The sequence below is a fragment of the Meleagris gallopavo genome, chromosome 25 (assembly GCF_905368555.1).
Source record: "Meleagris gallopavo chromosome 25, MGAL_WU_HG_1.1, whole genome shotgun sequence".
NCBI lineage: Eukaryota > Metazoa > Chordata > Aves > Galliformes > Phasianidae > Meleagris > Meleagris gallopavo.
Window position 1 is genome coordinate 3,223,770 of NC_139428.1, and position 18,009 is coordinate 3,241,778.

The 18,009-nt window shown below is 59.5% G+C and overlaps 3 protein-coding genes across 10 annotated transcripts; 2 read left to right on the top strand and 1 right to left on the bottom strand.

Moving 5' to 3' along the window:
• Window positions 1–95: 95 nt before the first annotated feature.
• Window positions 96–2,220, top strand: SLC30A2 (solute carrier family 30 member 2). The gene is made up of 8 exons (XM_085208643.1): window positions 96–291; window positions 494–693; window positions 831–977; window positions 1,053–1,206; window positions 1,281–1,455; window positions 1,578–1,683; window positions 1,765–1,899; window positions 1,989–2,220. Exons 1-8 carry the CDS (start codon window positions 239–241, stop codon window positions 2,132–2,134), a joined length of 1,116 nt encoding a protein of 371 aa, XP_085064769.1. The 5' UTR covers window positions 96–238; the 3' UTR covers window positions 2,135–2,220.
• Window positions 2,221–2,816: 596 nt separating this feature from the next.
• Window positions 2,817–8,987, bottom strand: EXTL1 (exostosin like glycosyltransferase 1). 3 transcript variants are annotated; one of them, XM_085208551.1, is made up of 12 exons: window positions 8,520–8,986; window positions 7,233–8,408; window positions 5,141–5,234; window positions 4,965–5,072; window positions 4,759–4,878; window positions 4,558–4,690; window positions 4,363–4,481; window positions 3,952–4,047; window positions 3,787–3,873; window positions 3,451–3,611; window positions 3,210–3,381; window positions 2,817–3,132 (listed from the first exon to the last, which is right to left on the bottom strand). In XM_085208551.1, the coding sequence occupies exons 2-12, from the start codon at window positions 8,162–8,164 to the stop codon at window positions 2,950–2,952; spliced, it is 2,205 nt and encodes a 734-aa protein (XP_085064677.1). In that variant the 5' UTR covers window positions 8,165–8,408; window positions 8,520–8,986; the 3' UTR covers window positions 2,817–2,949. The 3 variants fall into 3 exon arrangements, with proteins under 3 accessions (XP_085064677.1, XP_085064676.1, XP_085064678.1); XM_085208550.1 differs by having other exon boundaries at window positions 3,210–3,611; XM_085208552.1 differs by lacking the exon at window positions 4,965–5,072 and having other exon boundaries at window positions 3,210–3,611; window positions 8,520–8,987.
• A 189-nt stretch (window positions 8,988–9,176) lies between these two features.
• PAFAH2 (platelet activating factor acetylhydrolase 2) lies at window positions 9,177–13,948 on the top strand. 6 transcript variants are annotated; one of them, XM_019622820.3, is made up of 11 exons: window positions 9,177–9,470; window positions 10,635–10,828; window positions 10,954–11,104; window positions 11,302–11,398; window positions 11,500–11,568; window positions 11,685–11,799; window positions 12,574–12,687; window positions 12,796–12,887; window positions 12,964–13,134; window positions 13,208–13,356; window positions 13,625–13,948. In XM_019622820.3, the coding sequence occupies exons 2-11, from the start codon at window positions 10,739–10,741 to the stop codon at window positions 13,717–13,719; spliced, it is 1,143 nt and encodes a 380-aa protein (XP_019478365.2). In that variant the 5' UTR covers window positions 9,177–9,470; window positions 10,635–10,738; the 3' UTR covers window positions 13,720–13,948. The 6 variants fall into 6 exon arrangements, with proteins under 6 accessions (XP_019478365.2, XP_085064683.1, XP_085064681.1 ...); XM_085208557.1 differs by having other exon boundaries at window positions 10,723–10,828; XM_085208555.1 differs by lacking the exon at window positions 9,177–9,470 and adding an exon at window positions 9,802–9,910.
• Window positions 13,949–18,009: the final 4,061 nt, after the last annotated feature.

The window sequence follows — 18,009 nt, forward strand, 5'->3', positions numbered from 1 at the left end:
TGCCCCTGGGATGCACGTGGGGATGCCCAGAGCTGCCCCCCCTTACACCGAGAGCCCCCCGGCTGCGGGCTGCGGCACGGCCAGCCTGGGGCGAGGCTCAGCAGACGCTTTGCAGCCGGCCTGGCCCTCCTCCCCCGGCCTGGCTTTGCACACGGGTCCCGGCGCTCCACACGGCCGCGGCCGCAGCTGCCACCAGCGCAGGACCCGCAGCGGGGTCACCAGCGCCGGCTTCCGAGGGATGGCAGCGGGCGGAGGGGAGAAGCAGCAGCTGCTGGGCGAGGGCACGGGCAGGTAAGGGGGTGCACGGAGGGGCTGCGTGTACCCTCACGGGGCTCCCGGATGGGTCCCCGTGGCCAAAGCCATCTGTTCAGGGAGAGGACCTGGGGAAGGGGACACGTAGGAGCAGGGCTGAATGCAAAGAGCGGGCTGCAGGTCCCCTCCTCCCTCCCCCACATCTCCCAGCCGGGTGTCCCGATGTCACCCGTCCCTGCAGGTCCTACCTGGGGATGGCACAGAAGCACACAGCGGGCTCGGTGCAGGGCCAGGCGCCCACCCTGGAGCTGAGAGCACGGCACCGCCGGCACTGCCACGCAGGGGGGGCTGGCAGTGACCCCCGCCAGCAGCAGCGGGCGCGCAGGAAGCTCTATGTGGCTGCTGGCATCTGCCTCATCTTCATGGTGGGGGAAGCTGTGGGTGAGTGAGTGCTGGGTGAACACATTGCCCTGCATGGCCCCTCTTGTTCTGATCAATGGGGCAGGGTTCCCTGCTTTGCAGTGGGGTGACCCAGTCTGTGTTTGGCTCTGGATGGGGATCCCCCATCCATGCTGCAGGCGGGTACCTGGCCCACAGCCTGGCCATCCTGACGGATGCTGCCCACCTCCTGACGGACTTTGCCAGCATCATGATCAGCCTCTTTGCCCTCTGGGTGTCCTCACGTCCCGCCACCAAAACCATGAACTTTGGCTGGCACCGGGCAGGTAACCTCAGGATCCTGCTGCAGCCCCACTGTGTGCCGTCCCCACGGCACAGTGACATCTGAGGGCTGTCTGCAGAGATCCTGGGGGCCCTGCTCTCTGTGCTGTCCATCTGGGTGGTGACAGGAGTCCTGGTGTACCTGGCGGCCCAACGCCTGCTCTTGGGTGACTACGACATCGAGGGCAGCGTCATGCTCATCACCTCTGCCTGCGCCGTGGCCGTCAACATCGTGTATGTATGATGTGCTGTCACCCCCTTGGCAGGAGGTCGGTGGCTGGGGGATGTCACTGCTGCCCTGCCTGCAGGATGGGAGCAGCTCTGCATCAAACGGGGCATGGGCACAGCCATGGAGGGGCTCATGAGCAGCCCCACACCCATGAACAGCCCAATGCCAGCGTCCGTGCGGCCTTCGTCCACGTGGTGGGGGATCTGCTGCAGAGCGTCGGCGTCCTCATTGCATCCTACATCATCTTCTTTAAGGTCTGGAGGGGAGGGAGACATGGGGAACGTGGGCTTGTCCAGCCGTGAGGTGAGATGGGGCTGAGCGCCAGTGGGGATTTGGCTGCACTTGGGGGGGTTTCACCTGCTCCCACCCCTCCCAGCCCGAGTACAAGTATGTGGACCCCATCTGCACCTTCCTCTTCTCCGTGCTGGTGCTGGGGACAACGCTGACCATCCTCCGCGACGTCCTCCTCGTCCTTATGGAGGGTAGGGAGCCCCCCGGGGGCTGGTGATATGTGCCCCCCTCCCGTAGATGCCTTGTCTCCATCCCACCCCGCGTCCCTCCAGGCACCCCCAGAGGGATGGACTTCAACGCGGTGCGGGACACGCTGCTGGCGGTGGGCGGCGTGGAGGCGGTGCACAGCCTGCACATCTGGGCGCTGACAGCCTCGCAGCCGCTGCTCTCTGTGCACATCGCCATCAGTGAGTGCTGCGGGATGCGGGGCCGGGGGGGAGGGGTGGGACGCAGGGGGGTTCCCCCGGCCTCCAACACCCCTCCGGGCTCCTTGCAGATGCGGGTGCCGACTCGCAGGAGGTGCTGGAGGAGGCCAGCTCCCGGCTGCAGCGCGCTTTCCGTTTCCACACCACCACCATCCAGATCGAGAGCTACTCCGAGGACATGCGGGACTGCCGTGAGTGTCAGCCTCCCAGCGACTGAGCGACGCTGAGCCCCGCCGTTCCTCCCCGTCCTTCTCCCACCAATTTTTTTTTTAATACGAGGAAAATAAACGCGAGCAAACAGCAGCGCCGGGTGCCCGCGGGGGACGGCCTCGGGATGGGCGATGTTGAGTCTGGAGGCAGCGGGGTTTTATCGGGGAGTGACGGCAGTGAAAGCAGAGCCAGGGCTGCAGGAGGAGGCGGGGGGGCAGCGCTTGCTTTGCTTTTCACTATTTTAGCTGAGAAAAGCGCCTGAAACAACGCTTTTTCCCCTCCAGCTCTGGGGAGCGTTGGGGGGAGAGCGGGATGCAGGGGTGCAGAGGGAGGAGCCCCCGGTCCCGCTGTTCCGTTTGGGGGAGGGAGGACCGGCTCGGCCTGCTCTCACCCCTTATCGCTGCTCTGTTTACTTTTGGGAAGCTCAGCCCTCCCGGCCAGCTGCTTGCGGAGTGGGGATGGTGGCAGGAAAGCATCACGGGGACACAAGGACTGGGAGGTGGCCCTGCAGTGTGTGGGGCAGGGATGGCTATGGGGCACCCGCGGCCACAGCGCAGCTCCCGGTGCTGTGCTGCTGCTCGGGAACCAAACACAGGAGCACAGCAGCGACTGCTGAGCCCAGAGGTGCTGTGAGAGCTGGCACAGCGCTGTGCCATTGCTGGCTACGGTATGCTCACCCCATGTCAGACTTTGCACCTCCACCGATCTTTATTGTACTGGTAAAACCCAATCAGGAATAAAGCCCCGTGGCAGCGCTTGGTCCAGGAGGGCTGTGCCATGCCCTGCGAGGTCTGTGCAGGGGTTTGGGTTGCACGGCTGAGCTCAGGGCTTCTCCAAGTAGCGATATTTCTTGCGCAGGACAGAGACCTGGTCCTTGAAGAGCACTGGGTCGAGGCGCAGCTGGGAGGATATGAGGGGCATGGAGCCAAACCAGTCCACCAGCTGGTTGAGGCAATCCTGCTGCTGGGAGAAACGCCGGGTGCTGCCTGCTGTTGTGTCCTTCACCTGGGCAGGAGGAGAATGCAGGGTGAAGGGCTCTGCCCCCAGCTGAGGTGTCCCTGAACCTCAGGATGCCATCCTACCGGCTGAGACGCAGCTTCTTTGTGCTGCTTCCACTGTGTGACCTTGATGGGAGGCAGCTTGGTGACAGCAGCCACCAGCAGGTTCATAAGGATGTCCTCGCAGGCGGTCAGGCTGTCCACCAGCTCCCGCAGCCCCGCGGGGAGGTACTCCGTGAAGAGGCTGTGGTAATACCTGTGGAGAATGAGGAGGGCAGGCTTCAGCCTCACAGCCCCACGGGGCCCTCCCCATCCACCCAGGTACCTGTGGTAGAAGGCGGCGGTGGTGAGGACGATGGAGAGCTTGTTGGTCCACCTGGAGGTGTAGCCCCAGCGCTTCTGCTCGGGGTCCCAGAAGTGGCTCCATGCAGAGAAGCCCACGATGCGCTCAGGGAAGCTGCGCCACACCACAAAGGCAAAATCTACCTGCAAAGGGCAGGGGATGGGATCACCTCAACCTTCACAGGGACTCGTGAGAGGAGGCTGATGGCCACCCCATTGCCTGTCCCTGAGCTATGGGATATGGGGACAGCACTCACTACCAGCTCTGCAGTGACCACCACGCATCCTGCCCAGATCCATGGGGCTGGGAAGTGCTCACCTCGCTGGTGGAGAGGCTGGTGTGCTCATCCAGGCTGAGCACTGCGTCCGTCCCAATGGCTGAGTATGGGAAGAAGCGGTCGCTGAGCTGCAGCAGAGGTGGGAGTTCAATATGGGATGTACTGTGGGGTGTGTACCCCGGCTCCCTGCATCCTGCTCTGTGTACCTTCGTCCTGCCCTGGATGATGGTGAGAGGCACAGCAGTCTGTGGCCATGTCCCACTCGGTGGCGGTGGCTTCTCGCAGCTCCACAGCACCAGGATCTTTGGAGGAGGAGGAGGAAAGGCACAGTGGAGGGGCTTTCCCTGAAGTCTGTTATCAGTGTTTGCAGGGCAGCTGGGGCTGAACCCTCCTGGTCCTGCAGTGGGACCGCCTCCAGCCCAGCTCTCCACATAGGGCTGCACCTCTTCCATCCCAAAAACATTACACCAGGATTTGGACCAGCCCCAGAATAAAACCATAGGTGGTCCAGTTGCTGCAAGCAGGGGACATTGAGGGTGACACAATCACTGCCACACTTCCACCTCCCTCCCACCCTGATCCCACCCCAGCCCTCTCCCAGCCCTATCCCTCCCCACCTGTGCACAGTACTGGGACCTGGAGACGGCCTGGATGAGCTTGAGGGTGGGCTGGGAGAGGGAGCCCAACGGGGGAGCAGCCCGGAGCAGTGCTGTGAACTTGTCAGAGGGGCCGGAGCCTGCAATGTGGGGGAAAAGGAGAGGTGTGGAAGCAGGCATCAGGCACACAGAGCACGCCGTGGCACGGGGTCCTACCGTGCTGCAGGTAGTAGAAGGGAAAGTCCCCGAGGTGCGTGGAGAAGTCGGGCAGTGCCAGCAGCCCTCCAGGCAGTGCATTCCAGAGGATGCGGGACCGTGAGCGGTGCGGGAGCAGCCGATCCCGAATGATCTGTGTGAGGACATCAGCACCCCGAGGTGTTCCTGGTACCCGGGAGGACTTTTTGGGGCCAGGCTTACCTCCAGTGTGGTGTGCACGATCTTGTCGACAGAGGAGAAGTACGCGTCCCACAGGAACTGGGTCTGCTGTTGGAATGCCAGCACGCGCTCCGGGCGGATGCAGCGGACAGCAGAGGGGATCTGCAGGATGGGAGGAATGGGGTTCTCATCTCACACCTCCTATCAAGTCAACTCCTGGTGCTGGACGTGGGGCAGCACTACAGTACCTGCAGGAGCAGTCGCTCACTGCCCACCACGGCCGCTTTGCCCCAGTCAATGGCCTCAGAGAAGGGCAGCTCCCAGCCGTCGCTCAGCAGCACTGGGATGCAGGCAGCCTGCGCAGGACCCCATGAGCACAGGGACACCGAGGATGGTCCCTCATGCCCTTGCAGCCCCCTGGTACCTGCAGTGCCTCCAGGAAGCGGAAGGAGCCCAGACGCCGGCCACGGGGCACGATGCAGAAGGTGGAGTTGTGCAGCAGCTCCTGGTAGTCGAACCTGGCAGGGGAAGGGGAGTCAGGCGTGGGCTCAACACCATCCGCTCCCCAGCAATGAGGCACAGTGCACAGTCAGCACCCAAATCCCTGAGCCCCAAAACTGCGCTGAGTCTTGGCACCGCTCTGGGGGGGCTGCGGGCAGTGCATCCCCCTGGCTGTGAAAGCCCCTTCTGTGCAGCTGCAGGGAGAGGCATTCACAGAGCCCTGCGACCGCACCGGAAAAGCCAATATTGACGTTTGGGTGGGACAGACCTTGTCTGTTCCTGCACATAAAGAGGATGGGTCCTGGGTGGGATGGGGGGGACTGCGAGGCCAAAGCGATGTGGAATATTGCTGACCCGAAGGGGAAGGTCCCCTGGACCTGGCTGTGGTGAGGATGTGGGGTCAGCGCCGGCCACCTCCAGGCTCGGGGAGCTGCTGGGGTGGCTGTGAGGTAAGGATGAGCCCCTCTGTGTGTGCTGCAGCATCCCTGCAGGAAGCCAGCCCAGCGCTGAGGCGCCAGCAACACAAACCTTTAGGAACAAAATGCACCTCCAGAGAACCCATCCGACCAAAAACTCCATGGGCACGCTCTGCCTCTGCCATATCCCAGGGATACCCCACCGCCACCTGCCCCACGGGAACGCGATGTGTCCCCAGTGGCCGGGCATCCTTCTCTCGCAGGCGGCCGTGGTGGGGAGCCTGGCGCCGGCCGGGCTGCGAGGCCGGCACCTCCCGATGCAAACACTCCGCTCCTGACGCACTGTGGTTTCCGGGCAATCGAGCCGGCAGGGCTTCCTTGTTTTGTTAGGGCCGGGCCGGGTGCCCACCGTGCTCCCTCTGCACGGCCCCTGTGCAGCTCCGGCTGGGCTCTGTGCCACGGGGGACCCGCGGCTGCAGGGAGCCCTCCCCGAGGCGGCGGTAGCGGGGCAGGACCGTGGCATGGCCACAACTGTCCTTTATCCAGCACAGAACTGGTTTGTTTGGGAGTGAGGAGGGCGATGCAGCCCCGAACAAGGCTGGCTTCTTCTCCTGTGGTCCAGTGGCATGGCTGCTTCCTGTGTCCCCAAGCAAACAAGGACAACTCCAAACCTCAGAGTCCCTGTCCCTGGTGTCCTGTCCTCACTGCCCCTCTGCCACTGTCCCACCTGGGGACATCTGCATACATCCTTGGCTGGGTGTGATGGAGATGCTGATGCCTTTCTGCCCAGGTGTCCCATGGGGACAAGTGGGACAAGACACATGGTGACACAGGAGGACACAGCCATGTGCCACGTGCTCACCATCAATCTGCTGTCTAAAGCTGTCCTGGGTGAGGTGTAAATCCCCGTGTATCACAAACAGCATTAGAGGATTACCTGGGCCGGGTGGGAGGGGGATTTCCCACCCCATAGTGCAGGACTGACCTTGGGTCCCATCCCACCAGCCCACCACATGTCCTACTGCCCTGTCCCCAAGAAGGCCCCACCATGAGGGCTGATCCTCCTGAGCCTCCCTGAAGCCCTGGCTAATCCAAGTGCCCACAGCCCCGGCTCCACTTTTACCTCCCAGTACCTCTTAAGATACTTTGAGGATGGTGTCCCATACTTCCCATCAGTTCTCGTGTGGCCATAAGTTGTTCCAAAGCTGCAGGCAGGGAGCCCACACTGTGATGTCCAAACCAGGATGCCCAAGCACCCGTTGGTTTTATGGGACTTGGAGCTGAGCTGGGCTGGGGGGAAGTTTCAGGCTCATCTCCAAAATAAACATTTATGTTAGGGGAGGACAGCAGAGGGGAGTAGAAAAGCATCATTCATCAGTGTTAGGAAAAAGAGAAATCATATTAGGAGCAGCAGTGGCGACTGCAGATCAGAGCTGCTCTCACCAGATTGCTCCAACTTTAATACAGAATGGATCAGCCTCAAACCACCAGCACTTTACTAGATGGAAATGAAACCAGGAGAGCCCCAGACTATCCCCATTCCCTGTGCATACCTACAGAGCCTCTCCCCCCACCTGGCCCCAGCCCCATCCCACTCACTTTTCATAGTCCACGTTGTCCTGGTCGCAGCGCGTGTCCTTGTGCCTCTCCCAGTCCTTGCCATGCCTGCAGGTGGTGAGTGACACGATGTCCCTCCCGTTGTGGATGTGGTGCAGAGCATTCCTGGTACCAGAGCCGATCCCGGTCAGGTAACGTTTCCCCTTGAACACCAACAAATATTTCTTTTTTGGGGGCACCGAGTTGTGGTGCAGCCACCCGCTCTGCCCGCCGCGCTGCGGGTGCTCCCTGGGGAAGAGAGGGATGGAGACATCAAAACCGGGCCTGAAGTTCTTGCTGTGGAAGCTGGCCTTGGCCAGCATGGCGTGGCCGATGTCAAAACCCAGCTCTTCAGTGTAGTTGGGCCAGGTGCCCGCATACAGGTTGAAGATGAGGTGGTTGCGGCCGCTGTTCCACAACGGGAAGGAGCGGATCCTCTGCTCCACGCTGCGGATGTAGTGAGCAGAGAGGGGGTCGCGGTCCAACGTGTCGATGCTCAGCACGAAGAGACAGGCTTCCTCGGGATGCGGGGTGTAGTAACGTGAGCTCTCGATGGAGGCGAGGATCTTGCTGTAGCTCTCCGACATGGGCTCACCGTGCTCCCGCGGGTACGTGAACACCTTGAAGCCATTCTGGCAGCGGGAGGCGTCGAAGCAGCTCTCCATGCGGCACCGGCTGCCCTGGGATGTGCTCAGCTGTGCCGCCCGCCGGGCTCGGGGTGAGGGCTGCGTTGTGTCACCGCTGCCCTGCAGCTCCCTGGGCTCCGCAAAGCTGTGCAGGAGGGCACGATCCGCCCAGCGGGGCCAACTCCTGCGTGCTGCGACGTTCCTCCTGGGAAAGAAAGCGAAACGGCGCAGCTGCTCTCTTCCAAAGAAGAAAAGCAGAAGCCAAGAGGCGAGGAAAGTCAGGAAAATGTATTTCTTCCTGGTCTGCATAGGTTCACGAGCTTCTCATCAGGCTCGGACGGGTTCTGCGGTCCGGTGGAAAGAACAGTGTCCCCGACCCCAGGCGGAGCGGCTCCTGGTGCTCACTGCTCCGCACTGTGGGGATGGGGGACCCCTCGATCCTCCCTCAGTGGGTTTCCCACTGCCTCTCCTCCAGCGCAGCGTTCTCTTCACTCCCGGGCTCGGTGCAGCGACGGTCACATTTCCCTCCGCCGTTTGGCCCAGCTTCAAATCCCTAGGGAGGGAACGAGGTCGCATGATCGTTTCCCTTCCAAGCGGGTCAATCCCGCCGGGACTCCCCCCGCAGCCTCCGGGAGACAACTCCGGCTCACCGTCACCCCCGTACCTCCGCTGTTCCTCCGCTGTCCCGGCGCCGGTGCCCGCTGTCGGTCGGTGCTGCCCGCGGGGTCCGGCCGTGCCGCAGCCCCGGCTCCGCATCCCTGACGCGGCCGCACGACGGGGGCCCCGCGCTGCCCTAACGCCGCCGCGGGACGGCTGCGGGGCGGTTCCCGCACTCCATCGGTCCCGGCCCCCGGGGGGGGTCCCGCCGCGTTCCGCCGCTCATCGCGCGGGGGCACCCCCCGCTTCTCAGCGCCTTGTTGTGCCTCCTGGGGGTGTCAGTGTCCTCGGGAGTGTCCCCGGGAGTGTCCCCCTGCTGTCACCTTATCAGTTGGGCTGCCCGTCCGTCTTCTTCCCAACTAACAACCACCGCCGCGCTGTCTGTGCCCCTCCGGGCTGCTGACACCCCGAGTCAAGCTGCGTGTCCCCCCTCACGCTGTTTCTTCTCCCCCCCTCCACTGTCTGTTCCCCCCCGAGCTGTCTGTCCCCCCCACAGGCTCCGTCCCTCTCTCCCGCCGGTGCCGTCCCCGTGTCCCTTCACTTGCTCTTGTTACCCCCTCCCGAGCTGTCGCTCCCCCTTCTCTCCCCCCCCCGCCGCATCTGTCACTCGGTCGCCCGCTCCCCCCGCCACTGAGTCCCCGCCCCCGCTCTCCCATTGGCTGTCCGAGCCCACGTGGGCGTGGCCCGCGGCACCGAAAAGGCGCGCCCCGCAGAGATCGCGGTGCGCCCACGTGGCCGTGGGGGTTCCCCCGTCCTGGCGGGGCTCTGCGAGGGTCCCGGTGCCCTCCCGGTGTGTATCCGTGCCCTCGCCCACCCCCGCAGCGCTGCCATCGCCGCGTCCCGTGTGGGAGTGGGGCACCCTCGTCCCGCCTACCGGAGTTGAGCCCCGGGGCACGGCGGGCAGGCCGGGGCTTGCAGCCCCCACCCCTCCCGGCAGCCCAGGCGTTGGAACCGAGCGGTGGGTGTAACAACGCGGCCGGCCTCAGCCCGCGGGGACGCGGGGAGCGGAGCAGTTGGCATGCAGCGGGAGTGGCACCGCCATAGCCCAACCGGGCCCACACCTGCCTCAATTTCCCCGGGGTGGAGCAGCGCGTGGGCTGCGTGCATAGGAGATTGTCAGGGATTATTATTATTATTATTTTTAAACCAAATCTTTGGCGATTTGCCCGGCCCAGGGGACAGCTCGGCCCCGCTGGGATTTAATCCCCCGCCGCCGTGGATTATCGGGGGCGCGGTGCTGCGAAAGCGGTTTAAATTAAAGACTGGGAACGTGGGGACGGGGGGAGGGCGTGGGGGCAGGCGGAGCCGAGCAGCGCCACGGGGCTTTGGGGAACCGTGATTTGAGCTGGGGACCGTCTTCCGCACTGGGAGGTGCGGTTGCAGTGGTGACACGGGGAGGTGCGGTGTCGGTGCTCGGAGGGGGGGTGCTGAGTGTGAGGGGTGGAGGGGTGAAGTTGGGGTGGGCACAGGGGGTAACTGGGAGTTTGGGTTGGGGGGAGTGTGTTGGGGGGACGCTGGGAGCTGCAGAGTAGACGGGACGGGGAGCGCTAGGAACTCTAGGGAGAAGCGCTGGGAGTTGCGTGAGGGAGGGGCGGTGGGAGCTGTGGTGCTGCGGGGGATGCTGGGAGCTGTAGTCCGGTTACCCGGGGCGTTCTGGGAGCTGCAGTCCTCAGCCAAGGACACGTTGGGAGCTGTAGTTCTCCGTGGGTGCGGTGCAGAACCGCATCCTGCCGTGTCTCCCGCAGTGCTCGGGGCTGTCCCGGTGTCAGCCCTGCGCCGTCCCCTCGCTCGCAGCTCTGTGTGTCACCTCCGGCTCGGCCAAGCTGCCCCTTCCCGTCTTCCACGTCCCCCACAGTGGGATGGAACGGGGTCAGCTGTCCGGCTGCGGTGTGAACGTGGCACGGGATGCGTTTAACAGCCGCGTGTGTCCATGAGTCGGGACACGGGGCGAGAAAGCACAGCCGTAACCTCTGATCGGCTGCAGGACTTTGCTCGCTCGGGGCAGCACGTGGCCGGGCACAGGGCAGCACGGAGCCGGGGCGGCGGCGGGGATACGCTGTGATCCGCGGTGTGTGCGGGGTTCGGAAGGTGCGGAGGGGAGCGGGAGCCTCTTTTCTTGCAGGGATGCGGAGTGGCCGCGGTGTGGAGATTTGGTGACAAGAGAAAGAGGAGGTTTGGGGGACGGCTGCTGACCGCATCGCTCTGCCTAGGCTCGGCTGCGGTGCCATGGGGGGGGGGCAGTCGCTGGCACTGCCCCCGGAGAAGGGACCTCACCGCGTGGGTTGCGCGGACGTCATGGTGGGCCGTACGCAGCAGGTATGGGGTGGGGGCGGGCGGGGCGGCTGCTGGGTATCGGCAGGGCTGAGTTCCTGAGGACATCTTGCGGCCGCTGCTGCGAGGGACCAGGAAGCACCACGTCCCCCGTCCCCTCTGTCCTGCAGGGGCTCTTCTTCCGCCTCTTCTACCCCTGCGTGCCCCGGGATGGGGCCGAGCGGCCGCTCTGGATCCCTCGCTACGAGTACTGCAGCGGACTGGCTGATTTCAGTGGCCACAGCCGGCGGTGGTGCGCTCCGCTGCTCAGCATCGCCGTCGGTGAGGGGCGGCCGAACCCCCATCCCCACGCAGGCATTCCCCTGTCCTCCACACCTGCTGCTTTTGTGGGCTTAAGGCCAATCCACCGGGCCCTGGTGTGAAGAGGAGCTGGGGTCGGTGCAGTGGGTCCAAGCAGTGCCTTGCTGCCCATCTCCTCGATTTTTCTTGGGGTGTTTTTTTTTTTTTGTCCCTCACAGGCTCCTGCAGAGTGCCGCTGAGCTGGAAGGCACCTTTCAAACCCTGCAGCAGTGGGTACCCGTTGATCATCTTCTCACATGGCTTGGGAGCCTTTCGGTAGGGGGGACTGGGGCTGGGATGGGAACTCCATGCTGTGGGTTCCTTACACCAACCCTCACTGGTGCTCAAGGCAGAGCCCTGACCTCATCCCTTCACAGCACTGTGTACTCATCCATCTGCATGCAGATGGCATCCTGGGGCTTTGTGGTGGCTGCGCTGGAGCACAGGTTGGTGTCACAGTCCCTGCAGCCTCGAGAGGAAACCCCTCCCCAAATACATGGCAGGATGGGGGCCAGGCAAAGGGCTGCCTCACCACGTTCCCCTTTTCTCCTTGCTGCTGCAGGGACAGCTCTGCTGCCATGACCTATTTCTGCACGGCAGAGGCTGTCCAGGAGCAGTGGATCCCCCACCAGCAGGTGCCGCAGGGACAGAAGGAGTTTTATTTTCGGAACAATCAGGTATGGGTGGAAGGGGGTTTGGGATGGGCAAACCAGGATGGATCACATCCCCCACCCTAGGGGATCTACCCTTCCCAAACCTGTACTGCATTAATACTGGGGCTGAACCTGAGCTTTCTCCTTGTGAACTGAGAAAAACCCACCCCACCTAATGAGGTGTCTCCATTTTTCTGGAGTCTGAGGGCCTGCTGGTGCTCTCCTATTGCTGTCTCTCTGGGATTACCCTGCACAGCTGATAGCAGGAGGGCTTCCTGCTGAGTGAGGTTCCCCGCTGCTCATTTCTGCCTCATTTAAAAGAGAAGCACGGAGCTGAGATCTGTGGCTGGAAGCCTCTTTAGAACATGCAGAGCTTGGAGGTGCTTCTGGCAGTCCTAAATCCCAGCCTGTTATTTTTATGTGTGCTCAGGACTGGGATATGAGCCGAGGGCAGAGCCTCGGTCTGAAGTGCAGCATCTTCTGGCAGCACTGCTGTGGCTCAGAATGGAGAGTGTTTGAGAGCTTTGTGTTATCTCCAGTGGTCTGTGGTATCAGATTAAGTGAATTAATAATAATAATAACGAAGAAAGTGTTCCAATAAATTTACTGCATCCCCTGTGGGAGCTCCTGTGGTGCAGCCTCTTGTTTGCTTTTATGCTTGCGGTAATTCAGGGAAATGAGCTGTGTCTGAGTGCTGGGCGTTCGGAGGGGAGCTCTTGTTGGGAGATGTGGGGGTAAGCAGCACGTGTGCAGACCCCCACAGGGTTTTCTCAGCTGATGGGGCAGCTTGCACTACAGGTTCATCACAGAGCAAATGAATGTGCACGAGCACTTCAGCTCTTCCGGGCCGTCAGCAGTGGTAAATCCATCCCCAACGTCCTTCCTCAGGGCTTCGACCTCTCTGTGTTGAAGGTACGTGGGGCTGCAGGGCTGGCCTGGGTGCTGCTGGCTGGAAGGGTCAGGTCACATTGTGTGAAAAACAGGAAAATGCCTTCACTGTGGTGCACGTCTTTCTTGCAGGACAGCATCGACTTGGCTAAAGCAGCCGTCATGGGCCATTCATTTGGTGGGGTGACAGCTGTGCTGGCCTTGGTGAAGGAATCTGGGTTCAGGTGGGTGGCTCTGGGATGCTTCCCAGGGCTGGGAAGGCCACAGAGGGGCTATAGGCACATGTGCCCATCCCACCAGGTGCGCGGTGGCCCTGGATGCATGGATGTTCCCCCTGGAGAACGTGCTGTACCCTGAGGTGCCCAAGCCTGTGCTCTTCATCAACACCGAAAAGTTCCAGACCCCTGAAAGTGTGGCCAAAATGAAGAGGTTGAGCTCCAGGAACAGCCAGACAAAGATAATAACCATCTTGTGAGTCTGGGGCTGAGGCAGGTGCCTGGTCAGGAGTGGGAGGCTCTTATCCACACTCCCTTCCCTTCCCCAGGGGATCTGTGCACCAGAGCCAGACCGACTTTGCCTTCCTCACCGGGAAGCTCATCCCCCGTGTCTTCAATGCGAGGGGCACCCTCGACCCCTACAAGTGCCTGGACATCACCAGCCAGGCAGCTCTGGCCTTCCTGCAGAGGCACCTTGGTATGGTACAGGTAGAATTAAATGGGGCTTGGGAAGGCACAAGGTTGGTTTGATGATCCCCGTTCCATATGGCCACGAGCCACCTGGCTGCCATCTTCTGTGCACAAGTGGCAATGCCCAGGGGACATGGGGAAGTGTTGGTTGGGAAGTCCTTGGGAAAGCTGCTGGTTTGGTCTCTTTCCTGCTCCTGCAATGGCTGCTCCTCTTATGCATGAAACTGGGGTGATTATTGCTGTAGTAACCCTGAAACCATTTCTGCCCCATGCAGATGTGAGAGAGGAGTTTGCTCAATGGGACCACCTCCTCGAAGGCATTGGGGACTCCGTCATTCCAGAAGCACCTTTCTGCCTCTCCAACCTCTAGCTTGCTGTTGGGATCCAGCTGCTGGGAATTCAGCTGCTCCTTGTCTAAAATGTTTGGGGTCAGCCTCCAGAGGGTAGGAGGAGGACCCCTGGGAGAGTGAGGCCTGCAGACTGTGCTTGCACGATATATCAGTGGTGCTCACCATGCTTCCAGGAAGCCCTCCCTGCCTGAGAGCCTGTGGTGGCTGCTGGAAACTGCAGAGCTCAGGGAATAAAACCCTGGGGTCACAGACCTGAGCTTGCCTTGGTGATAGTGCCCTGCTTGCGTGCATGGGGGGCACTGGGCCCTGTGTGCACTGCAGCAGTGGGGTTGCTGCAGGTTGGGGGGTTCAAGCAATGATCCAGCACAAGGAAAGATGCAATGAGGGCTCTGAGCATGGAGATGGTAAAGTCTGATCAGGGTGCTGACTGCAAGTGCAAAATTTGGGGGAGAAAGAAAAAAGAAGTGGCTGGTGGTTGGCTGCGAGCATCTTAGGGCAGGGCAGTGAGCAGGATGTTGGGAATGGGGCAGTCGAGGAGCAACTAGGGGCACAATCCTAGGTAATACCAGAGATGCTGGGACAAGGGGTGCTGTGTAAGGTGGCTCCCGTCCTCAGCTGTTCCCAAGCAGCCTGGTGCTTCTGGAGCTGCACTGGTGGTGGTTCTACAGATGTCCCCAGGCTCCCATGGGCAGTGGGGCTGGGATGCAGCAGGCACTGCAGGACACGCTGCTCAGCAGCTGCTGCATCGCTGAGTGGTGTCCATCTGCTCCTCCTTTGTCCCCGCTGGGCATGCACATGGTGAGGGCAGTGTCAGCCCAGTGCCACAGCTCCTGCACTGCAGGGAGAAGCCATGAGCATGGTTCATAGCACTGCATGCAGCTAGGATGCCCTGGCTTGGGGTGTTGGGAGCTATTCCTCATTTGGTGACAGCAAACCTGGGGGAAAGGGAGGGGTATGGGGAGGGAGCAGCATCCTTCCTCTGTTCTCCATCTGTGCCACTGTGATAGCCAAATCCTTTCCTCCTCGTCTCTTTTTAATTGAGGAGGTAAGGATGCTCTGAGGGGGAGATGCAACAGCAGAAGGGCTCATCTTCATGCAAAGCAAGGACTGGTGTGGACAAAGCTGCAAGACCTCAGTTCTTTTGGAGGTTCCAGATACATATTCGTTAACTGATTTATGCCCTCTCTGGTGCTGGGAGTGTACTGAAGCATCACGCAACACTGGGACCAAGGTATTGAGGGTGAGAAGGAGACACTTGAGGTCACTGCCTGCAGAGCCCATGGGGGAACGCACCTCTGTGTCCTGCCTAACAGTGAGAGACAGTGACTGGTACAGAAATCAAGTCCCATCTTCCTCCCAGAATTAGCACTGCTGTGATGTGCTCTGACATTACAGGGAGTGGCTCAGCTCTGCGTGGCTGAGGGAGGCTATAAATTCTGCACGAGCCTTATGTAAAGACTTGGGGGGGGGGGGAGTTGGGGAATGACTGTGGTTGGAGGGCAACTGCAACGTGTTAACCCTTTGGTGTGTTGAAAGCTGCTCATTTCCACCTCCAGTGCCAGCCTTAGGCTCAGTGCTGCTTCTTCCAAACCCAGCCCATATTCCCTCTCCCACCCCCCCGGCATCCTGCAGGCTGGAGCATCGCATGGGGACAGGTTTGGAGGATGCCAGGAGCAGCGTGCACAGAAGCAGTGACACAAATCCCCAGGTGTAGCACAGGGCAGTGCTGCTCACCCTGCTGCTGGATTGATGCGCTGTGTTGCTGGACCTGGCTGGAAGGCTTTTTTTTTTTTTTTTTTTTTTTTGGCAGGAAACAGCAGTTAAGGGTTACCATGATCTGGGAGCTGCTCCAGCACCCAACTGCTATCAGCTCTCAGTCACCCTGTCCTTACATGTGGGGGTTTGTGTCTATTGGGTCCCACTGGGGGCTTTGCTGCTCAATGGGAGATCAACCCCTGGTTGGGAGGGACTTGCTTCCAGCTGAGCTCTGCACCGTGCCTGCTCTGCTTCCATATTCCGACCGGTGGCTTATAAATAAATAAATAACCCAACAGCTGCCCATTTGTATTCCTCGCACAGCTGTGCTTGCAACGTGGCGAGGGTGTGAATGGGTGCATTCCTCCATCGCAGTGCAAGCTCTGCTTTCTGAAAGCTGCTGTTCCCAGGGTTGGGGCTGAGATCGGGCAGCAAAAACACAGCAGGCTCAGGGCTCTCCATGCATCCCTCCCTACCCACACACACCCCAGCCCAGCAATGAGCACTGCTGCTCGAGAGCCGGCTTTGTTCTATCGAAGCTTGCTGCTTGATTTAATTAATTAATGCAAATTGAGACTTGTGTTAAAGCCTCCTTTTAATTACCGTAACATCTAGTGGAGTGTGATTCTTTTTCTTCCCTTTTTCTTGTGTTTTTTAAAGGAATAGCAAAGCCTGGATGTGCAGCACCCAACCCACTTCCCAGCCAGCTCCTCTCTCCTCGCAGCCCTTTGATCGGTGAGTACACGCGGCTCTTCACCTTGCTCTGTTCTTTCCATTGGCAAATCAAATCTTTACTCCGGGTGAAGTTCAAAGGAAAAATCAACTTCCTTCATGGCTGAAGCAAGTTGTTGTCATCGCTTCCAGGGTACCTGGAGGGAATAACAGGTATTTTTTTGTCAGTTTTCACTCTGAACACCATGCAGTGATGCTCTGCTGGCTATGGATGGGACAAGAGATGCTCCCTGAATAACAGGAAAAAAAAAAAAAAAGGATGCAGGAAAACCAAGGCACTGGAGGAGGAAAAGGGCTGCGCGAGGTCTCTCTAGTTTCAGGCTGTACAAAACACTTTGGAGGGATAATTTGGGGTCATTTCCCCGAGCTTAGGAAGCACAGGCTGAGCTCAGACCCTGTGGGATGGGGACCACAGGTGCTCCATCAGCCCCATCCTGGCTGACACGGGGCCTCACGATGCCTTTGTCTCCTCAAGTCCATAGCAGCTCTCTAACAGCATCCAGCACCCAAGGCCTGGGTTGGGTTTCTGTGGTTTTTTTTTTTTTTAATTATTTTTAATTAAATGAAGCACTTAGGTTAGCAGCCACAACGTAGGCATGTCTCTCTGGGTATTGATTTTAGAGTACAGCAGCAGTTGGGTTTATTGCATAAAAGACAGCAATGGGTTTTCAACCAGCAAGGCTGCCTTTGTTTGCCTGGTCTCTCAGCTGTAGTGGATGTGCCTGGTCTTTTTTTTTTTTTTTTCTTTTAATATATGTATTGATTGATTAGGAGCTCAAATTAGTGGGGGAAAAAAGGGATCAGACAGCACTGAGCAAACGTTAAGTGCAGGTATTGTTTCCATACTGAGCAATTCCAGGCAGCCCACAGAGCTAGAGGGATGGAGTGGGAATTAACCCGTTTTGAAGCCAAATCGTTGATGGAAATGGGAGAGAATTACTGATTGTCCTGAAGGGATCTGGGGGCTGAAAGCAGCTCATGGCTGACTGCAGTGGAAAGATGCTCTAAAGTGTGTGTGTATGCATATATATATATATTTAAATACACACACACACACACATATACACACATATATGTATTTGGCTCACAAAACAGACAGGAATGGTTTGTGTCCATGGTGTCTGACACAGATCTCATCCACATACAGCACTGTGGTTCTGTGTGGGGCGATGCTTCCTTACAGTGCCCATTCAAAGGACGACACAGGATTTTCCCAGGCAGCAGATCTCTGCAGGAAATAAGTAAAATCCATCCCTGTATGGCTCTGCATTGATTTGTAATTGAATCTGCTTTGATCGCAAGCAGCCCGAAGCTCTGCATTGAGTCTTATTGCAGAGTTTGTTCCTAGTGGAAGCAGGCTCACTCTGGGGTTGCTCCCAGCTCACCCACCTCGTCTGTTTGACACAGGGGAAGTTGTGCTCCTTTAAGAGGATTTCCATCCCTGAACTCCTCCCATCACAACACTTCCAAGCTACATTCTGTCGTGAAAGGGTGGGAGTATTTTTAACCATATCTCACCAGGGAAGTATTAATAGCACAATGGGCTTGCTGAGATGCTGAGAGAGCTGAAACCATATTTTAAATTCAAGGAACTAATTAGGAACCAGGGAATAATTAGTGCTATCCCCAGCTTTTCTTTCCCTCACTTCATTTGGAAAGAGCGAAAGCAAATGTCTTTACTGGAATCTTCCATCTCTACTGAATTTTTTATGGCTTCTTATGTACTTCTCTTCCACCTGGTTGTTGAAAACACGTTGTCTGCTTTGCTCTGTCCCACCTGCAGTGACTGACTGTCACTTCTGAAATGTAATTAGAGCATCTCA

Excerpts from the sequence above, each read along its gene's own strand:
- SLC30A2 (XM_085208643.1), top strand. The coding sequence starts at position 239 with ATGGCAGCGGGCGGAGGGGAGAAGCAGCAGCTGCTGGGCGAGGGCACG. Across the intron at positions 978-1,052 it reads CTTTGGCTGGCACCGGGCAG|AGATCCTGGGGGCCCTGCTC; the intron begins GTAACCTCAGGA and ends GGCTGTCTGCAG. Across the intron at positions 1,900-1,988 it reads CTCTGTGCACATCGCCATCA|ATGCGGGTGCCGACTCGCAG; the intron begins GTGAGTGCTGCG and ends GGCTCCTTGCAG.
- EXTL1 (XM_085208550.1), bottom strand. The coding sequence starts at position 8,164 with ATGCAGACCAGGAAGAAATACATTTTCCTGACTTTCCTCGCCTCTTGG. Across the intron at positions 4,048-4,362 it reads GGTCCCAGTACTGTGCACAG|ATCCTGGTGCTGTGGAGCTG; the intron begins GTGGGGAGGGAT and ends CCTCCTCCAAAG. Across the intron at positions 3,612-3,786 it reads CCAGCCTCTCCACCAGCGAG|GTAGATTTTGCCTTTGTGGT; the intron begins GTGAGCACTTCC and ends TGCCCTTTGCAG.
- PAFAH2 (XM_019622820.3), top strand. The coding sequence starts at position 10,739 with ATGGGGGGGGGGCAGTCGCTGGCACTGCCCCCGGAGAAGGGACCTCAC. Across the intron at positions 10,829-10,953 it reads TGGTGGGCCGTACGCAGCAG|GGGCTCTTCTTCCGCCTCTT; the intron begins GTATGGGGTGGG and ends TCTGTCCTGCAG. Across the intron at positions 13,357-13,624 it reads CTTCCTGCAGAGGCACCTTG|ATGTGAGAGAGGAGTTTGCT; the intron begins GTATGGTACAGG and ends TGCCCCATGCAG.